This window comes from Phyllostomus hastatus, unplaced genomic scaffold (genome assembly GCF_019186645.2).
Source record: "Phyllostomus hastatus isolate PE091 unplaced genomic scaffold, TTU_PhHast_1.1 phas_contig_40, whole genome shotgun sequence".
Classification (NCBI taxonomy): Eukaryota; Metazoa; Chordata; class Mammalia; order Chiroptera; family Phyllostomidae; genus Phyllostomus; species Phyllostomus hastatus.
Window position 1 is genome coordinate 10,894,128 of NW_025333872.1, and position 20,590 is coordinate 10,914,717.

Genomic DNA, 20,590 nt, shown 5'->3' on the forward strand with positions numbered 1-20,590 from the left:
ATAATGCCTGACAATAATAAATGACCATGTTACTCATTTATGTATTTACCATACCTTTTAACATTATTTTACAGCATTGTCTTTCTACTTTATAATAAAAAAAAAAGCTTGCTGTAAAATGGTATGTTGTGTTATCCAGGGAGCAGCCTCATCACACATCTAGTGTTTAGCACGTTTCTTAATGGCATTATTTTCTCTTGTGCTTAAACTCGTATTGTTTTATAAATTTCGTGCAGCCTAAGTGTGCAGTGTTTATGAAGCCTGTAGCAGTGTCCAATGATGTCCTAGGCTTTCATATTCACTCACCACTCCCCGCCTCACCCAGGGCAAAGTCTAGTTCTGCCGGCTCCATTCCCGGTAAGTGCCCTATACAGGTGTACAATCTTATCTCTTATACCACATCTTTATTGTACCTTTTCTATGTTGAGACATACAAATACCCAGCATTGTGTTACAATTGCCTGCAATATTCAGTCAATACCGTGCTGAGCAGGTTTATGGCACAGAAGCCATAGGCTGTAGCATACAGCCTCGGTGTGCAGTAGGTCGTGTCATCTAGGTTTGTGTGAGTGCACTCTGTAGTGTTTGCACAAAAACGCCTTCAACGCAAAAACACATTTCTCAGAACGTATGTATCTCTGTCTGCTGCCACACATGACTCTAGTTTTAACTCCAATAATCAAGCAATGTTTTATTAGGAAAAACATGAGAATCATAGGCTTTTTAAAAAATTACAAAGCTTTTTAGATCTTTCTTTGCCAAGTCACTAATCAGTATATACTAGACTTTTTTGGTAATCTCTAAGTGTTTCCATAATTCCACAAAGTATCATTTCCATGGCATTGTTAACAATTAAGCGGGAATCTACGAACAGTAAAAAACTTTTTTGTTTTTGTAAGTGACAAAGTAGGATACAGGGCTACATACAGCAATTATGTCAGAGCTTCTCAGACTCGACTGTGAATCCCCTGGGGATCTTGCAGCTGCAGATTCTGACTCAGTAGGTCTGGGCCGGGCCTGACCTCTGCTTTTCCAGAAACTTCCCTGAAGGTGTCTGTGCTGCCGGTCCGCAGACTACTCCTTGAGTAGCATCAGCATATGTTAGTTTCATATAAAGATGATACTCCAATTTTACACTTAGTTTATGCTCAGAAAAGTGTATGTATTCATACATAAAAATAGAATGAAAGAAAAAAAAACCAGACTGGAAACATACCAAATATGAAAAGAGATGTGGGTTCATGGGTTTTTGTTTTCTTTTATTCCATTTTTCTTTTCCCTAGCAAAATAATATTTCCTCAAACTTTTCTACAGTGAATATAACTTTTTGTTTTAATAAAAAGCCTTTTCTCTTTCTAAGCAAAAGGCCACAAAGTGCTGGTGAGAACCAACAAGAATAAGAGCAGCAAGTCATATGTAATGAATCTCAAAAGTGGTGGAGTTGGGGGACCAAGATTTTGAAAGACATTGACTTGCCTGACCCGTGGTGCTTATGTGACTGTGATATTTGTCTCTTGGTCTCCTGAGGGGATGGGTGGCTTCTGGAAGTCCTTGGTGTGATTCATCCACCTAAGGCAATTTTAGATGGCCACATTTTCCGGTGAGACGGAGGTGAGAGCAGAGAGCCAGGACCCTGCCACTCTCGGAGACACCTCAGGATTGAGGATGCCCACGGCTCCCTTGGGACTCATTCCCAGGACACTGCAAATGGGAGAAGATCCTTAGGCTCCTCACAGGACAGGGTTCTGCTTGGATCAGGAAAACCTGTGAAGCAAATTCAATAGTACTTCAACTTCTCATATCAGGGAGACCTCTGTTGAAAGAAAGTCTGTAAGTGCATTGCAGGCATTTAACGGGGAGGTTGGTAAGTGCTTTAAAAAGAATTTGTACTTAAATTCTTAGAGGAGGTAAAAATAACCTCAACATATTTGGATGAAAGTATGGGGTGGGGGTTCACTTCGGGGGTGCTTGCATTAGGCATGGGTGCCATTAGGTGGTTTTATTTACTTGCAGCAAGTAAAGGAGGTGGGGTTCACATCCAAAGCCCTGTCTCCTTGGAAGGGAGCCTTAGCCATCACTAGATACACGGTTTGATTGACTGTATGTTTTCTTCTTTGCAGCTAGTTACACTTATCAGGTGGGTTTCAGTCAAGCTCGTCCTATTTACAGCTCTTTAGGAAAATTACATTTAGTAAGAGCTGGTCAGACCTTGAGACCCTTGACCTATCTAACAAAGGGAGTTAAGCTGACTTGAATAAATACATTTTAAAAGAACAGAGATACAATGAAAACTCATTGTGCTCATTCTTTTCTTCTGTTACAAAGAGAGCTGGTAGATTTAAAATCTCAGAGGGAAGACAAACTAACCACCAGAGCATTACATTTGAAATCCCAGAGGGAAAATAAACTGACCCGACAGGTCCTAAAAAGAAACTATTCAAAGCTCCCACCAACCAACAGGCACCAACAAGCAGTGTGTGACACCCCCTCAGAGACTCAAGCATGGTGCACGGTAGGATTTTGAACCTTAGGGTCAATCTTTATTACAAGATGTGGAGGTCATTTATCAGGAATTTAAGGAATGTATTTACTCATACATTAAGTGTTGGGAATAGGTAAGAATAAGTCTTCTTTCAGCAATGGAGAAAAGAGTGAATAAAAATCACTGGCTTGAGTGCCACAGGACTTCTGGGGCTGTATGCCTTCAGCTATTTTTTTTTTAATTAAATAAGAGACTCAAGCCTGGTGAGGATGAAAGTGAACTAAAAATAATCACACTAATGATAGGGGACTCAAAAGTTGGAACTTTTTTAGTTTAAGGTAAATAGGTAATAAGCCTAGTAGGTAAGGCATATGTTCAAGCTATTATTTCAGGAACTACAGGTACCATCAATCACTCCCCTGAGACACAGCCGACCTCCTGGGGCACAGCTGGAGCCGTCTGGAGCCAGACAGATGTTTCTCCCTGGGACAGCTGACCCCCAGGGTGAGAATGCTGCTCTTTAATCTAATTGTTCCTGAATTTCAAAACCCCTCACTGCACCTCGTTCTGTTATAAAAAGGCTGGCTTGGAAGGAGATGGAAGATGGTCTGTTAGGGCACAAACCTGCCGTCTTCTGAGATCACCAGCCATCTGAATAAAGTGCCCATGAAGACTCAGTCCCTGTCTCTGCTTACTGGGTTTGGTATGTGACAGGCAGCACAAATACCAGCTTTTCTGGTTTCACTGGTAATGATAATAGCTAATTTTGAGCCCTGGCTGGTGTGGCTCAGTGTATTGAGCACCAGCCTACGAACCAAAGGGTCGCTAGTTCAATTTCCAACCAGGGCACATGCCTGGGTTGCAGGCCAGGTCCCCAGTAGGGAATGCATAAGAGGCAACCACACATTGATGTTTCTCAACTCTTCCTCCCTCTCTTCCCCTCTCTGAAAATAAACAAATAACATTTTTTTTCAAAAAATAGCTAATTTCGAGCATTCACTTTATGCCAAGCCTTCTTCTGTTTTTCATTTAACTTAATCCTAGGGAAAAATAATCCTATGAGATTGATAGCATTTATTATTTAACAAATGAGGACACAGAGGCACCTAAAGATCAAGCACTTGCCCAAAGTCACAGCAAGAAGAGGTGCAGCAGTTTTAAACTCAAGAAGCTGAACTCTAGAGTTTGCTTCCACAGGGAAGGCAACCAGATGACGCCCCCATTTTTGATCCACGTCGAAGAGGATTTTCTTGTTGACTATAGTCAGGACTCTGTCATGTGGGGCATATGACTCATAACCAAATTTATTACATGAGGTGTGAAATCTGCCAAGAAGCTTAACCTCATAGGGGAGTCAGGCAGGGTTGTTGGGGAAAAATAAAGGTCTAATTTATGGTGCCTTTATTATCTTTTTGACCCACCAAGCAGTTTTGGACACAGATCAGCTCAAGTGCCAGTCTCCTGGGCCGGAGCACCGATAGCCAATACCCCTCAGCCCACAGGCCTTGCAGGACTCGGGGACTGTGGCACTTCTCATAAACACAAGTCAGGAAACTCAGGATGCCCTTGGCATCCTTTGACTCCCTAGAAGTGCCTGGAAAGGCCATTCCTATTTGTTACACAAGAGATGATCATCTCCTTGTCTAACTTGGTGCAGTTGGTTTTATCTAGAGTGACTGAAATATGTAATTGTTTATGCTTTTAGGATGGTTAGGAGCCTAGATACAAGGAACAGGGCAAGCTAGTTTACATTTACATCATATGTACAATTTCAGTACAAATCAACATGGACGTCCAGTCTCCTGTCTGGTTTTTGGCGGGTGTGCACTGACCACAGGCCTGGGACTCTGCTACTTGCCAAAGAGTGAAAGCCCTCTTTGTACTGGGGCTTCATTTCAATGTCGTCACTGGGCTAACTGTGTTGCCTTCAAACAGACTGCAACTCCGTTTTATATTAGAGACGATATCTAATCTATTTTGCACCCTGACTGGTTTTACCAGTAGTCTGAATTTTATGATTGACCATAAAAGGTTCAGTAAACTATGGCCCATTGGCCAGATCAGGCCAGTAACCCATTTCCTGTGGACTGTGTCCTAAGAATGTCTTTTACACGCTTAAATAGCTGAAAAGAAATAAGAATAATAGTATTTCATGACACTGGGAAATTATGTGAAATTCAAATCTTAGTGTCCACAAATAGTTTTATTGGAAAACAGCCACCTGTACTGTTTGTTAAGCAGATGTAGGACTAGCTGTGTGACCTACACAAGCCACATGACCTCTAGGCCAAGGTTGGCTCATCTATAAAATAAGGACATAGTTTACTTATCTTGCCTCCCAGGAGGCAAGAAGTGGATCAGAGTGTACTTGAAGGCATTTCAAGCTCTAAACTGAAATGGGGGGGGCGGCGGGGGGGGGGCAAAGAGGAGGGAGTGGGGTAGGGGACACTGTTGAACAGCTTACTCCTCATAAGCCAAAGTCCCCCTTGTCTGGTTAATTCCTGCAGTAACCAAATACCACCCCTCGGCCATCTCCAGAAGGAGTGCCTGGCTCCTCAGATTTCCGAACCAGGCCACACTACTAACAGGTTAACAAAGGTGGTATTAAATAAATAGAGGAATACGTTTTAGAAAAAAAAAAAGTTCCTTTCATGGCGCCAGAAGGAATAGTTTCCAACAGCATCAAGAGGGATGTCTTTTCAACAGGCTTCGACTGCATGTCTTACTAATAAAACAACTGCGGGCAACAATAAGACAGTCATTTTAAGGCAACCTACACATTCCTACTTGTGGATTAGGTTCATCTGCAGTATTTTAACACTAAAATATTTAAAATTTTCAGATTAACAGCATTTTTACCGAACTAAAGTAGACCTCTGGGGTAAAGCCCTTTTCAATGGCATCTCACTGTCGGGGCTCAGCCGGTTGTCGTCCCCACTTTTCCTGGCTCCTCTTTCCCCTCCTAACGCTTAAATGGCGGGCGGGGCGGGGGGGCGGGTGGTATGTGCACAACAGAAGGAAGTAAAAAAAAGTTTACTTGCTGCTGTTTTAATCTTCCCTTTTATTTTTACTTTACTTTTCAGCTTTTAAAGAACAAGCCCCTCTCCCCATCTCCCCCCATTCCCTTTGCAGAAAGCAGACCTCAAACTTCATTTCTGCTTTTGTCTCAAAGAGCAAATGGGGACACAGGAAAGAGGTCAAGCGAGAGGCATTGCAAAAGGAGAATTAACAACAGATTTTCTTATCTCAAAACTCCCACATTCTGTTAATTTCAAAATACCTTTTCTTCCCCTCTGGTGAAATGCGGGAGGTCTCCAGACCCTCACAGTATTTAAGCCACAGACGAGGTAATACGTTGTTTCCAGTTCTGTCTTCGATGTGCCCTGGGTGCCGTCGGCGGCCTCCCCGAGCACCCGCGCAGTCTCTAAAGGTCCCTGCCGTGGGTTAATTGCAGGTTGGGGTTGCAGCAGAGCGTTTTCTTTTCTTGAGGATTACCGTTTGTCCCTCAGCCCAGAACATTCCTGGGGCTCCTCCTTCCTGTTTAATCTCCTTGGGAAATCAGGTCCCTGTGGCCCTGGGAAGATCGTCTCTCGGCCGCGTGGACTCCCTGCGCCGAGGGCGCGGGGTTCCGTGCCCCCACAACCCGCCTCACTCCTTGTGGGTGCGAAACGTGACCATGGTCATGGAGCGCTCCTCTGTCCGTGAGGTCAGGCAGCCCTTCGTCCACGCGGTGCACAGGACTTCTTGTGTCACCTGATAATCCACCACCCGCACAAGCACGGATTTGGGTGTGGCTGCGGTGTCCGGCGGCGGGGCTCCGGCGGGAGGGTCCGTGTGGCCGCCGGGAACCCGCTTTTGCCGTGGTAAGCGAGGAGCAGGGCTGTCCGGGTCGTCTCCGCCCGCCTGGGAACCGTCCTCCCCACCGGCCGCCTCCAGCCGCGCAGGATCCACGTGAGTCCCCAGCCCTCTCTCTGGGTGAAGAAGAAAGAGCACCTTCTCTCTTACCCTGGACAAGGAGTCCAGATTCTGCCCGGCCCCGCAGTCCTGGTGGCCGCCGCCCGGGCGTCCGCCTGCCCCGGGATTCGGGGCTCCCGCGGCCAGGCGGGGCCCGCGCCCCACCTTGGGCGGAACGGACCCCGCTTGCCCCAGGCTGCGAGGGCAGCCCGCGCCGTGCGTGGCTCCGCGGAGACCCGGGGCCCCCATGCTGGTAGGGGGGTCATTCATTCGTCGGTCCCTTCGCTGGTTCCCGCAGCAAACTCCAGTCGCGCTCCGGAAAGCGCGGGACGCGCAGCCCCAGGTGTGGCCGCGCGCCCCCGGCGCCCCGCCCGCCGAGCAGGGGCAGCGGCCGACCGGCCCCCGGCCTCCGGGGGGCGGAACCCCGCCCCGCGCGCGCGCCTCCCGCCTGCGGCCTCCCACCGCGGGCGGTCCGCCCCCGCAGGACGAAGGGTGGGACGCCGCCGGTCGCTCCCCCGCCCCGAGCCCGGGACCTCGACCCTGACGCCGCGTCGTTTTTTCTGATTCCGTTTCCTCTCACTCTGCGCCACTCGATCCGGCTTCGCACTTTCCGAGTTTCCCCGGAGCCGGGCGCACGACCCGCTCCGACTGCGCACCTTCGAATTCCCCACAAAGGGCTGTGGGCTGCACGGAGGGCGGGAGGAAGCTTGCTCTTCTCCATTACTTGATCCGATTCCTCAGAAAAAGGCTGGCGTGTCCACTCCGAGCCCACCCCCACGGCGCCCCCAGATGACCGATGCAGAGGGAAGGACCGGACTCGGGGACGGCTGGAGGCCCCGAGAAAAAGGGGCTTTGTTCGCCCCTTTCCTCCTCCTCTGGACTGCGGCGGCCACGCCCGCGTCCGCGGGGGTTACCATCGGCGTTTATCCGGAGCAGGAGCTCAATGAGACCCAATGGAAACAAAACAAACACAAAATGTCCAGTGAACTTTAGGATTTAAAGTTTCGTGTTCTAGCCGTTTTTAACCCCCTCCCCCCTCCCCGCAGTCCCCCTTCTCTTTGACTCCCGGGGTTAAGAGTGTTTGCATCTCTGCGCAGGCTTTTGGAGGCTACTCGCTGCCAGGCCCTCCGTCCGCCGCGCTAACCTGTGCGGGAGGTGGATGGGGGAAGGCAGCTAACAGGAAAAGGGGAGCTTAGTTTGTAATTTCCAGTCCGTTCAGGGCAACAGGTGCTTGTTTTGTTAGAAAATGCTCTGTTTTCCTGTCTGCTTATGAAAATGACTGCAATAGTAGAAATGTATGCTCATGTATGAGGGATCAAGTAGAATGCCGAAAGCGACATTTGGAAAGACAGGACTTTCCCGATGTCTGCCAAGTTGTAGAACAGCAGCAGCAGCAAATGCGGTTGGAGTGAGAAAACTTGGGTCAGGTCCGGCTGGTCAGACGCCTGACCTTGGGCTGGCTTCTGCTAAGTCACAACTCAGTGAAGTTTTTGAGTGTCAGACAAGGACTGTTCTAAGCACTCTATATACTTAAACTTGTTTGTTCTTTACAACAAACCAAGGAAGTAGTAGTCTCCTTAAGAACTTTGAAGAACAGGGAGGCTTAAGTATTTGTCCAAGGTCAAGGACTGATGAACAGTGGAGCCAGAATTCTAACGTTTAAATGCTTGCTCCTATTATAAATTACCTTCTTGTTTTGAGCTACCTGGCTGGGTAGCTCAGTTGGTTAGAGCCTCCGTCCAATACACCAGGGTTGTAGGTTTCACGTCAGGTCAGGGCACATGTCAGAATCAACCCATGAATGCATAAATAAGTGGAACAACAAATCACTGTTCCCCCTCTCTTTCAAATCAGTTTAAAATTTTTTAAAATTAAAAAATTGTCTTCCTGTTTTAAGCCTATGACTTCATGTTCTTTCCTGTCTATTTATTTACATAACCAGTAATCATGGAGTGTGTGCTAAATGTCACCTGCCCTCCTCTAGGTGGTGGGGACGTCTGGGGGAACAAAGCAAGTTGCTTGTCCTCTTGAAGTTTTCTTCTTTTCGTGTAGTAGTACATCAAATTCTCTGTCCAAAAACAGGAGACGATAAATTAACTTTAATATACATGAAAATCACCTGTAGATTAATGCCCTAGCCTACTTTCAGGTTCTGTTCTTATGGCTTTGGGGCAGGGCTTGGAATACGGAGTTTTTATCAAGACCCTCAGTAACCCTGAAGCTAGTAGTCCCTGGACAACATCATGAGAAACATCACCAAAATCTGCACGGATAATCTCTAGGCCCTTTTTGCTGCTTTCAAATGTCACTAAGAACACTTTATTTTTTTTCCTTATAGGAATATTGGGGAGTTTCCAATGAAGAGGTCTGCTTTCTGAGGGAAGTCTAATATAAACCACAAGATTTATTGCACTTGTGCAATACTTCACTATTGGAGGATGGGAAACATCTGTTTGTTGAGAAATGAGACACATTCACCCATCATATAGCATCTGAATTTCTAGACGTCAAGAAGTTGTGTGTAAATGCATGAAAGAACATGAAGAGGAAATGCTAAATAAATTCAACTTCAGTGAGACAAAGTCTAGAAAGAATATGAACCAGAGAAACAGGTAGCTTGCCTCCAGGATGGTGGTGTCTGCCCGAAAGACTGATAAATGGTGCTAACATGGCCCCGTTTGCTTCCTCTCTGGATTGCCTATTACAGTTTCAGGCCAGTGAGGGATAGTAAAATAATTCATATCCCTGGGGTCTGAAAAGTCAAGGAAGACATGGTGCCCTGACAGCATCAAAAGAAGCCTGTCGTTGGCAGTGCAACCTCCCTAGGACCTGGCCCACTCACTTTTCCTGTTAGGTCCAGACCTTAATGTAAATTCTCTACTAGACTATCATTCTGTTATTTTAGTGCCTTTGCCTTTAGAAGATTTACCCTTCACTCGCATGCCTCTGGTTTTATTTTGTGGTTGACCTGAAAAGCTGGCCTCACGAACAGTTTTTTACTTGTGAAAAGACAACGATAGAACAGCCCTGCTGGCAGCCAGGCCTTGTTGGTACCTACTACACATACTCAACACTCACGTAACATAAACATTGTCCATGTAAAGGGCACTCTGTGACCAGAGACAAGGTCACTACAAAACCATAACAAAGATTAAGCCTCCCCCTCTTCTGGCTAAGTGACCCTGGCTGCTGTGCCGGTGATACCGCTAATCTTTTCCTGCTTCAATTCCCTTGATTAAAAAATGCCAAGGCACTGGTTCTCTGAGTTGTCCCATTTCCTGACAAGATCTAATCAAGCACTAGCTCCTGCTTCCTTGGAATCATTTAATTTAAGTCTAAATCCTATGAGAAGCCCCTCCCAACTCCACTTAATAAAATGCCCCATAATTTCTCAAGGGTACATTCTGACTTCCTGAAGCAGAGTAAATACATCAAACCTGATTTTTAGTGCAGGTGTGTTCCTGCTGCTCTGGCTGCTAGGATTTAAAGTTAGTTAATTTGGGAAGCATACAATGCCATGCCCTGAAATAAAATGGGAATATATGCTGGGGCAGGGCGAGGGTGGGGTGGAAAGTGAGGGGGTAAACTGAAGCCAGGATAGATTCGTAGTTATTTGGCTGCACACAAGTTGAGGTGACTCTGGCATTAAGAAATAAATCAATACATCTATTGAATCAATTCATTAATCAAATAAATTAACACATTAATAGGATTTCACTTTTAAGACTTAGGAAATGCAGAGTCGTGCAAAATGGACTGATAAAGAACTTTTCTATTCATCACATTGGTGACAGTTTGTGTTCCTGTATCTGGTTTGAAAGTTAGCATGACACTATTTTAGAGGGTCCTTGGTACATTGGCAGGTTAAGAGACTGTGCCTATGGCAGCAGAACTGTCTTTCAGCTCTGTTGAGGCTACTCTTAGGCTCACTTACTCTAAATGTATGTTGGTAAGTAAATTTGTTCAGATAATGTTTTCCATCTTTAGAAAGGAGTGAGCCTGTCACATCATGGTGGGTTGTGGTCACGCACACATCATTTTTACAGGAAATAGGTCAGCGGTGGTTCTCAGGGGTGGCTGTTTGTGAAACTCAGCCCTCTACTGATTCAAATACACCAGTCCATGGAGTGGGGAAGGTGCATGCAGGAGTATTTTTTTTGAAGCCACCCCACCTGAAAGGATTAATGGATCACTAGATAATAGAGCTTATTTGTTGTTTGCTAGATATGCATTCCCCACAAACAACTGTTATTCTTGCTAACATAGTAAGAATGTCATAAGTAAATGCAAGAATTTCTGTTTCTAGGAATTGAAAATCGCATTGGGGAGACAAAACTAATAGACATGAAACAGCCAAATTTTCTAATTTGAGTGAGATTGAATTGCCTCATCACTTTTCAAACTTGATTGCATTGGAATCATCTGGAGAGTATTTTTTTTAAAGTATCATCTGGCCCACTCTAAGAGATTTTTTTTCATTTATTGATTTTTTTTTAAAGAAGCAGGGAGGGGAGAAAAACATCAAGTTGTTGTTCCACTTACTTATGCATTCACTGGCTGACTCTTATATGTGCCCTGACTGAAGATCAAATACCCCGCCAGGGCCATTCTAAGAGATTTTGATTCAGTTGGCTTGGAAGGTAGCTTGGGGCCCTGACAAGTTTATAAATTGCTTCTCAGATGATTCTAACAGGCCACCAAGTAGGAGAACCATTGAAGTAGATTATCTTTAGGGCTATGACACTAGGAAAGAAAAGTTAAGAATAATATATGTATATATTAGGTACCACAATTAGTAAAAAAGAAGTTAAAGTAGAGAAAGCTACTGAAGGGAAGAAAAGAGGTGAGAGCTAGTGTAGTTAAAAAAGCTTCATGGCATAAGTGGAAATTTATGTGTATTGATTTGGGTAGGTACTCCAGTTGGAAGCTGTATGATGTTGGGTTTAAAGACAAGAATACTAGGTTTGCCAGTTAACTGTGATGGGGAACAGCATTTGCCACTGCAAAATATGCATTTTGGGATATTAGTTATTTTAAGCTACTTATTTTTAAGAAACAGAAGACTCAGTATGAAGTTTGCCTGCCTAAAGCAATACCTGCTCAAAGGAAGGGAGCTGTCCATGTTTGCACTCACTAGCATATAGAAACTCGGCCCGTTTGTTGGATGCCTCTTTGTGCCCATTGTTTCTGGGTGGACCAGCAAGAATTTGTTCATCACTTGTCTGTACTTTCTTGTCTACCTGTGAACTGCCTGCTTTCTCTTTGAAATCCTAGGCTCCTGCCTCCCTCTCCTTACTTAAGAATGGCATAGAAGCTTCAACTGCCTATGTGTCCTGTGGCCTCATTCTTATGTACTCCATGTGTAGAGGTGTAATAAATTGGGACATTTTCTCCTGTTAATCTGCCTCAGGTTAATTTGATTGTTATTCCTATCAGAGAAAGGTGGGAGAAAAATTTATTTTTCCACTCCCAAACTGCAATGTATGACTCATGTAGCACTCTGAGAAGTAGCTGCTTAAGTGAGGTTTCAAAACTGTAATTCAGCACTGGCTGCTGTGGTTCAGTTGATTTGCATACCGGCCTGTGAACCAAAGGGTCATCAGTTTGATTCCCAACCTAGGACCCATGCCTGGGTTATGGGCAGGGTTCCCAGTGGGGGACATGCATGAGGCAACCACACATTGATGTTTCTCTTCCTCCTTTTCTCCCTCACTTCCCCCTCTTGAAAAATAAATAAATAAAATATTTTAAAAAATTGTAATTCAGTGCCAGCTGTCTGCATTATTCAAAGCTTTAAAGTATATTCATCATCATTCTTTCCTGTCAGAGATTAGGATATAAGACCAGAGTTCTCTCACTGTGTATGAGTAAGCAACTTATTAAACAGGAAATGGCTCATTAGTAATTGAGTCAGCATTTAGTGATAATAAAGAACTTGTTCTTTACCCTATATCCATCTTGAGCATGAACAAAAGTTCAACAGCAGCATGTAATATCTTATATCTTAGACATAATTTTATCTTTGACTCAACATGGGTGTATTAATATTTATTAAATATGTTAAATAAAATAATTACTTGGGTTAGTAAAATAAAGATCTTGATTTAATACCCAATCTTGATTAGGTTATACTTAAAACTTTTAAGGGGCAAGGCAGTTTTTCTCCCCAATTCATTTTTATTTTAATCAATGTACATGTGAGCAGGTTAAGGATATGCAGGTGTGGCAATCCTCAATCATACTTTACAGCCAGAGAGACTTCAGTCCCAAATAGCTAGTACATTATATCAACCAAAAAGAGTGGGTGGAAAATACTGAGTCTCTTGTTTAGCGACTTTGCAAACCAGTTGATCTGGAATGTCCATGAATCTTAAAGGAACTGTTAGTAATGAATTTCTTTATCTCTTACACATACTTCATAATTCACCCCTCAAGGGCAAGGCTTGGCCGAAATGGTATAGTAGGCTGAGCTGGTCATTAACAACCCCACTGTTTCTCTCAACATTCCCCTCTTTCTCAACTTTTATAGTAAGGACAATCTTATATTATTTTCTTGATTTCAATGCTATAAATTCATTAAGAAATGTATGGAATTTAGCTCTTTTTTTAGTTTAATACTCCTGATAACTATCCTTTCCTCTGAGCAAGCTTTGTGTCTCTTGCCTTTTCCCTTTCTCCTCTCTCCCTCTCTCCCTCTCTCCCCCCTCTCTCCCTCTCTCCTCTCTTCTCTCTCTCTCTCTGTGGTTCCTACCCTACTTTATGTGATATAGTGCAGAATTTAAGAGTGTAAGTGATGAAGCCAAACTCCCTGGATTTGATTTCTGCTTCTGCCATATACCAGCTGTGTGAGTGCAGGCAGCATACTGGCCCTTTCCCTTAGTTGACGCATCTGAGATGTGAGGTAAGAGTAGCACCCATCCCATAGGTTGCTGGGGTGGAGTTAATGTGCGTATCTGTAATGTCCCTAGAGCAGTGCCTACCCCATGATAAGTGCCGTTTCCTCTAGAATAAATAAAGGTGGAGAGTCCTGTTTATTTTGCTCACTGCAACACAACTTATCACTGCTATATCCCCAATACTTAGAACAGTGCCTGACACCATTGTTGAATCAATCAATTTTCTATTTCTGCTGTATTTATCTTGTATTTTTTTTTCTAGATTGGAGCCCTGCTTTCTCTTTCTTTCCTCCTTGGGACCACTTCTGCATTCTTTGCCTCTCGGGGTTTCATAACCTGTTGCTGACTTAAATTGTCTCCTATTTCTGGGTTTAAAGTTTTCAAATGGAGTAAAACATAACACTTCACTATGTATTAATAATTATTAGTCATGAGGTTACCAATGAAAAGATAAAATAGAACTCCTTAGTGCAGGGAAAGCGAGGACAAAATCACATTTTAACTAAAATATTTTATATATATAAAATATATTAAATGACTCGTGTTGGTCGTTTGTACACAGTTTGAGCTGCCTGTACAATAGTTTTATTTGATTCAGACATAAAAATAGTTGAAAAAGAGTATAGTAAATAGCTGCTGTTTGCTTCACCTGTATTTTCTTGTTTAATGCTCACATGAGGATATTTTTCATTGATTTTACAGAGGAAGGGGGCGGGGGAGGGTGGGGTGGGGGTGCGGGGGTGGGGGAGAGAGAGAGACAGAGACAGAGGGAGACATCGGCCAGGTGCCTCGAATATGGGCCAGACCAGGGATCACACCCGCAACGCAGGCATGTGCCCTGACCAAGGATTGAACCCACGACCTTCTGTTGTATGGCCAATGCTTCAGGCAACTGACCACCCAGCCAGGGCCCCTTCACCTAGATTCGCTAATAGTAATATTTTATCCTATTTGATCTCTCTCTCTCCACACACATATACTAGGAACCATTTGAAATGGTCCCCAAAATGTGTATTTTAGATTTTATTTCTCTATTCAGAATTCAATAAATGTTCTCGACTTGCAGTTGCTTAAGTCTCTTCAGTCTCTTATAATCTAGAATGAAGCACTCATCTCTGCTTTTTCCCCCATGACATTGAATTTTTTTGAAGAGTTCAGGCTAATTTTCTGATAGAATATTCCAAATTTGGATTTTTCTGATTGTTTCCTTAAGATTAGATTCAGGTTAAGTAGTTTTTGGCAAGAATTCTACACGGGTGGTATAGTGCACTCCTCGCTGGCCCCTGTCGGGAGGCACTGAGTGCTGGGTTGTCCCACTGTTGCTCGTGCTATAGGTTCGGTCACTGGGTTAAGATGGGGACCACTAGATATCTCCACTATAAAGGTGCATTCTACTCTTTACAGTTAATAAGTAAACCATGGAATGAAAATTATTTCCAACAAGCATTCATTCATTGACTTTATCATCCGTTAATAATCCTTGCCTGAATTGACTGTTAAATTGGCTATCGCAAAAGAGCGATTTTCTTTTTTTTATTTTTTTAAAGATTTTTATTTATTTATTTTCAGAGAGAGGAGAAGTGAGGTAGAAAGAGAGGGAGGGGAATATCAATCAGTTGCCTCTTGTTCACCCCCAGATGAGACCCTGGCCCACCACCTAGGTGTGTGCCCTGACAGGGAATTGAACCAGCGACCCTTTGGTTTCACAGGCCAGCGTTCAATCCACTGAGCCACACCAGCCAGGGCAAAAGAGCAATCTTCTAATTTTATTATTTCTTCAGCATTCCTTAGTACATATTCTTCTGTAAAGAAAGATTTTTACTTGCCACCTTATCCCCTGCTTTCATATTATTGTGGGCTCAAGTATTTTTATTTATTTATTTATTTGTTTATTTATTTGTTTATTTATTTATTTATAGAGAGAGGAAGGGAGGGAGGAAGAGGGAGAGAAACATCAATGTGTGGTGACCTCTGGTGCACCCCCTCCTGGGGACCTAGTCCTCAACCCAGGCATGCACCCTTTGGTTTTCAGGCTGGTGCTCAATCCACTGAGCCATGCCACCCAGGGCTGGGCTCAAGTATTTTTAACAACTCCATGTGTTATGATCCCCTGGCATTATTGTTATTTTTGATGCTGTTATGTCTGATACCAAATTTGGGAGGTAGGAGGTTGTTACACCAGTTCTGTCTCCTTTTGACATGACCACATTTAGTCTCAGAGCCTTTCCTTACTTTCTGGCCCAAGATGTTCTTTCCCTGTCACAGACCTGGCATTACCCCTTTCTCCTAAAGTCCTATTTTCTTTGAAAGTTATTGGGAGACAAAGAGCTGAGTATTAGAAATATTCATTGGCCCTGACCAATGAGGCTCAGTTGGTTGGGTATCATCCCACAAAGTGAAAGGTCACTGGTTCGATTTCCACTCAGGGCACATGCTTAGGTTGCAGGTTCTGTCTGTGGATGGGGTGTGTATGAGAGGGGGTGCATACTGCAGGCAATCAATCGATGCTTCTCTCTCCCACTCCTTTCCTTCCTCTCTCTCTAAAAATAAACAAATAAAACCTCTAAAAAGAAAAAGAAATGATCATTGGGTGCTGGTAGTTGTAGGTCTTTTCAGTCAACAAAGCGAGGGACAAGATATTACTTTTTAACCCTAGGTTCATACATTGTTTAAAAGTCAAAATTATATAAACTGGATATATTCAGAGAAGTTTTACCTCCATCTCTATCTCCACTCCTCAAAGGTCACTTAAAAATTAGTTTCTTTCATATCTTGGCTATTGTAAATAATGCTGCAATGAACATAGGGGTGCATATATCTTTTCAAATTAGTGCTTTGGATTTCTTCAGATAGATATGCAGAAGTGGAATTGCTGGGTCATATGGTAGTTCTACTTTTAATTTTTTTAAGAACTTCTATGCTGTTTTCTATAGTGGCTGCACCAATTTACAATCCCACCAAGAGCCAAGATATGAAGGAACCTAAGTGTCCATGGATACATGAATGGGATATAGTATGGGGCATACACACTCAGTCACCAAAAAAATGAATCTTACCATTTGTGATAACATGAATGGACCTAAAGGATATTATGTTAAATGAAATAAGTCAGGGAAAGACAAAAACCATATTATTTCACTCATATGTGGAATCTAAAGGACAAACTAAATGAACAAAACAGAAACAAACTCAGATACAAATGGTCACTTGATAGGAGGGGGTTGGTGGGATGGATGAAAAAGGTGAAGGGATTATTAAGCCGCTAACTATACAGACAGTCACAGAGATGTAAAGTACGTCATAGAGGATATAGTCAATAATATTTTAATAACTCTGTGGTTTCAGATGCGTACTAGAGTTATCAGGGTGATCACTTTGTAAGTTACATAAATGTCTAAATCACTATGTTGTACACCTGAAACTAATATAATATTGTGTATCATCAGTAACTGAAAAATGAAAAATTTTAAAAGAAATTGAGTTCTGGTTTAATTTTCCTGTGTTTGCAAAAGTAGAAATTTATGTTGATAGATACTACTTTTCTCACTCTTACAAAGAAAGGTTTGTCACCTAGCTTTGTGTGTGTGTTATATTTCTTTTTTAAAAATATATTTTATTGATTATGCTATTACAGTTGTCTCTTTTTCCCCCTTCACTCTCCTCTACCCTGCAGTCACCTAGCTTTAAAAAAGAACTTTGTATCATGGAAGTTATTACAAATTATCTCATAGAGAACTTCCTTACTACTTACGATAAGTCTACCATTGTGTGAATGTAACACAATTCATTCAAGCAGATTCTTCAGGATGGGAATTTAGGTTGTTTCCCAGTGTTTGCTATTACAAATAATATCAGAATGAATAGCCTTGTGCAGACATTTGTTTTATATTTATGGAGGAATATTTAAGATACATTCCTGAAAGTATAATTGCTTGAATAAGTGCACATGTATTTTATTAGATTTCCCCTCATTGGAATTGTAACATTTCCTACTCACACTATCAGTGTGTGAGCATGTTTGTTTTCTATAGCTTCATCACCCTGTGTCCTGAAAACTTCTACGTTTGCCAATCTGATAGGTGGGAAATGGTGTCACATAGAGTTTAATGGAGTTTTTCTTTTGAGTGAAATTAAGCATCTTTTCATATATTTAAGGGTCATTTTGTTTTTTTCATGAACTAACCATGTCTTTTGCCCATTTTTCTACTGGGTTTAGGTATTTTTAGGTATTTTTATTTTTTATTTTTAATTATTTTATTGTTATTCAAGTACAGTTGTCTGCATTTACCACCCCCCCAACCCCAGCCATCCCCACCTCCCTCCCCTGCTTCCAGCCCCCTTGGTTTTGTCCACGTGTCCTTTACAGTTGTTCCTGTGGCTTTTTATATGTTATAGAAAACAGCCATTTATTTGTGATATAAGTTGCAAATAGTTTTTCCTACTTTGTTATTTGTATTTTGACTCTAGATACCGTATTTTGTCCAAAATCACACACATGCAAACATATTTATTTATCAAACTTAATTTTTTTCTTCTATTACTTCTGAATTTGGACTTTCTGAATTTAGAGATGTATTTGCCGTGTCCAGGTTATCAAGAAACTAGACTGTTTTCTTCTATTATTTGTATAACATATTTTCTTTTAAAAAGTTTGTATGTATGTATGTATGTATTTCTATCTTGGATCAGTTTGGAGGTTATTCCAGTATAAGGTGTGAGGTATGAGTCTAATTTTATTTTTTTTTCAAATTGTTACCCAGTTGTCTCATTGCTATTTATTTTAAATACTATCTTTACCCCAGGGATTTGAAATGTCACTTCGATTTCATTTTAAACTTTCCTAGGAAATTGTTGTTATTCTGGACCTTTTTTCTGTCTCATTGTTTGAGTAATCATGTAGCATGACTCGACTTTAAATGATGTAGTCCTTGTAGTATGTTTTAATATTGGTAGGGTTAATGTCTCCTTTTACCCTGTTTTTTTTCCCCTTAGAATTTGTAATGCTATCTTTACATATCTATTTTTCTCAAAGGCTCTAGAATAAATTGTATAGGCTCAGGAATTTGCTGAAAAGAAACAGTGCAAAATGTAACAAAAATTCTGATGAAACAAGAAACAATCCAAGTGCCTGCTCTTCGGGAAATAATACAAAAGTAAAACCTGACATCTGGTGTTCACTGTGATAACTGCAGGTACTAGATAATGTCTGATAGTCTTACTGTAACTCCTCCCTGCTAATAGTGTATAAAACCTAGAGCACGTTTTGCCTTGGAAAAACATCTGTTAGTGGAAGAGAAAGCTGCACATAATGTAAGGAATACCTAGATGGTAGCTATTCTTATTTGTAATTATCTGTATGTGTGTGTGTGTGCATGTGCATGTGTATTTAAAAACCCTCACCTGTGGATATATTGATTTTAGAGAGAGAGGAATCAGGAGGGAGGGGTGGGAGAAACATCAATGTGAGAGAGAAACATTGGTTAGTTGCCTCCTGTATGAGCCCCAACTGGGGATGGAACCTTCAATGTAGGTGTGTGCCTGACTGGAATGGATCATTGCTTTTAAAGAGGGAGGAAGGGAGAGAGGAAGGGCGGGAGAGAAACATGGATTGGCTGCCCCCATATGTGCCCAGCCTGGAGATGATATGTGACCAGACCAGGGCTGGACCCACAACCTAGGTGTGTGCCCTGACCAGCAACCTTCCGTTTACAGGGGCTGAGCTCCAACCAACTGAGCCCCACTTGCCGGGGTCATGATTTTTTAAATCACAAGGGCAGGAGTGAAAAAAAGTTCACTCCAGAAAGAAAAAGTTCACTCAACAAGTGAACAGAATTGGAACAGGGCAGGGAATACACATGGTACCAGCACTGCTGAGGTAGGAGGCGGTAAAAGGAAGAGGAGCTGCTGGGAGAAGCGAGTCCCTCTTCTGTCTCATTCTGCAGGGTAGTAAGTGCCAAAATCAGAAAAAGCAAAGGGTGTTAATAGCAGTTGGGTGTTATAGTTGGGGCTAAGATTCCTACCAGAGACTGAGAAACTTGGGCTATTAGAAACTTGTTAAAAGGGAACTAGTATGTTAAGTGTAGCTCCTCCTTCTGTATTTTATACCTTTATTATTTTCATTATCCCCATTGAAATAATTTTTAATGCAAATGTTCCAGGCTAGAAGGAAGAAACAATATTTGCAGTTAGTGCTCTGCTATTCCATCTGCTGTTTTACTTTCAGTTTTCATTTTGCTTGACGCCAGTGTTACTGAGGTGAGGGACAGTGGATACAAAACTTTAGGTATCGTCATGGACAACTTAAGGAAATTTAATTCATAGTGATTTCCTGTTCTTTCTCAAAATTCAAATCTCCAAACAAATTTGTGGTTAAAAAGGCAAAATGAAGAGAATCAAAACTTGTAATACTAGATGAGATTCTGTTTTAGAGGATGTATAAATATCCCTCCAAATTGCACTGCCTTATCTTGCTCCCAAAGTTTGAGCAGGTTGAATTCCCAGTTGTTCCGGTATATTTCCCCTTGGTGGGTCTTACAGTGAATAGCCATTCTTGCTAAAATACACAGACGCTTGCAAAACCTGGCCACAACCCACCCAGAGCTGAGCGTGCTTATTGTATCGACTGCTTTCATCATCTCACATCCAGCTGTGACCACAGCATGAAATACCGTACTTACTATCTCTTCCCAGAGTCTCCTGTCTGCCTAGTAAAAGCCACTAGGCTGCCTACAAAGTATTTACCTCTTCACAGTTGAGCTTTAAATGGATGGTGCATAACTTTTCAGTAATTGCTTTGCGTTTCTTTGCAGCTAGTATTATCACACATGTTTTTCATATCAGCAATCATGGTTTTCTAGGGTCCCATAGAGTTTCATTGAATGGCTTAACTGTATTTAATCTGAGTTATTTAAAACATTTAGTTCATTTTCAATCTTTACAAACAATTTATATACTTGCTTTTATACCAGTAGGATCAATTTGGGAATCATTGGGTCAAAATTCAATCTCCCCCACTTCAGACTCCAGGCCTGTTTTCTGCTCATGGATATTTCATATTGCACTTTAACTCACATACCAAAAGGTGCATAAATCATAATTGTATAGTTTAATGAATGAGCTTTCCCAAAATGAACACATGTGTAAAACCCACCCTGGTCAAGAATGAGAACACGACCAGAAACCAGAAGCCACTTCTCATGCTCTCTTCTAGTCACTGCCCTTCTGCAGGGCAGCTACCTCATGACTTCTCAGGCTGTAG

The 20,590-nt window shown here is 42.4% G+C and overlaps 1 protein-coding gene across 1 annotated transcript; it reads right to left on the reverse strand.

The window, feature by feature from the left end:
- Positions 1–676: 676 nt before the first annotated feature.
- On the reverse strand, positions 677–7,305 carry CUNH6orf141 (chromosome unknown C6orf141 homolog). Its single transcript, XM_045843709.1, has 2 exons — positions 5,763–7,305; positions 677–1,764 (listed from the first exon to the last, which is right to left on the reverse strand). The coding sequence occupies exon 1, from the start codon at positions 6,704–6,706 to the stop codon at positions 6,131–6,133; it is 576 nt and encodes a 191-aa protein (XP_045699665.1). The 5' UTR covers positions 6,707–7,305; the 3' UTR covers positions 677–1,764; positions 5,763–6,130.
- Positions 7,306–20,590: the final 13,285 nt, after the last annotated feature.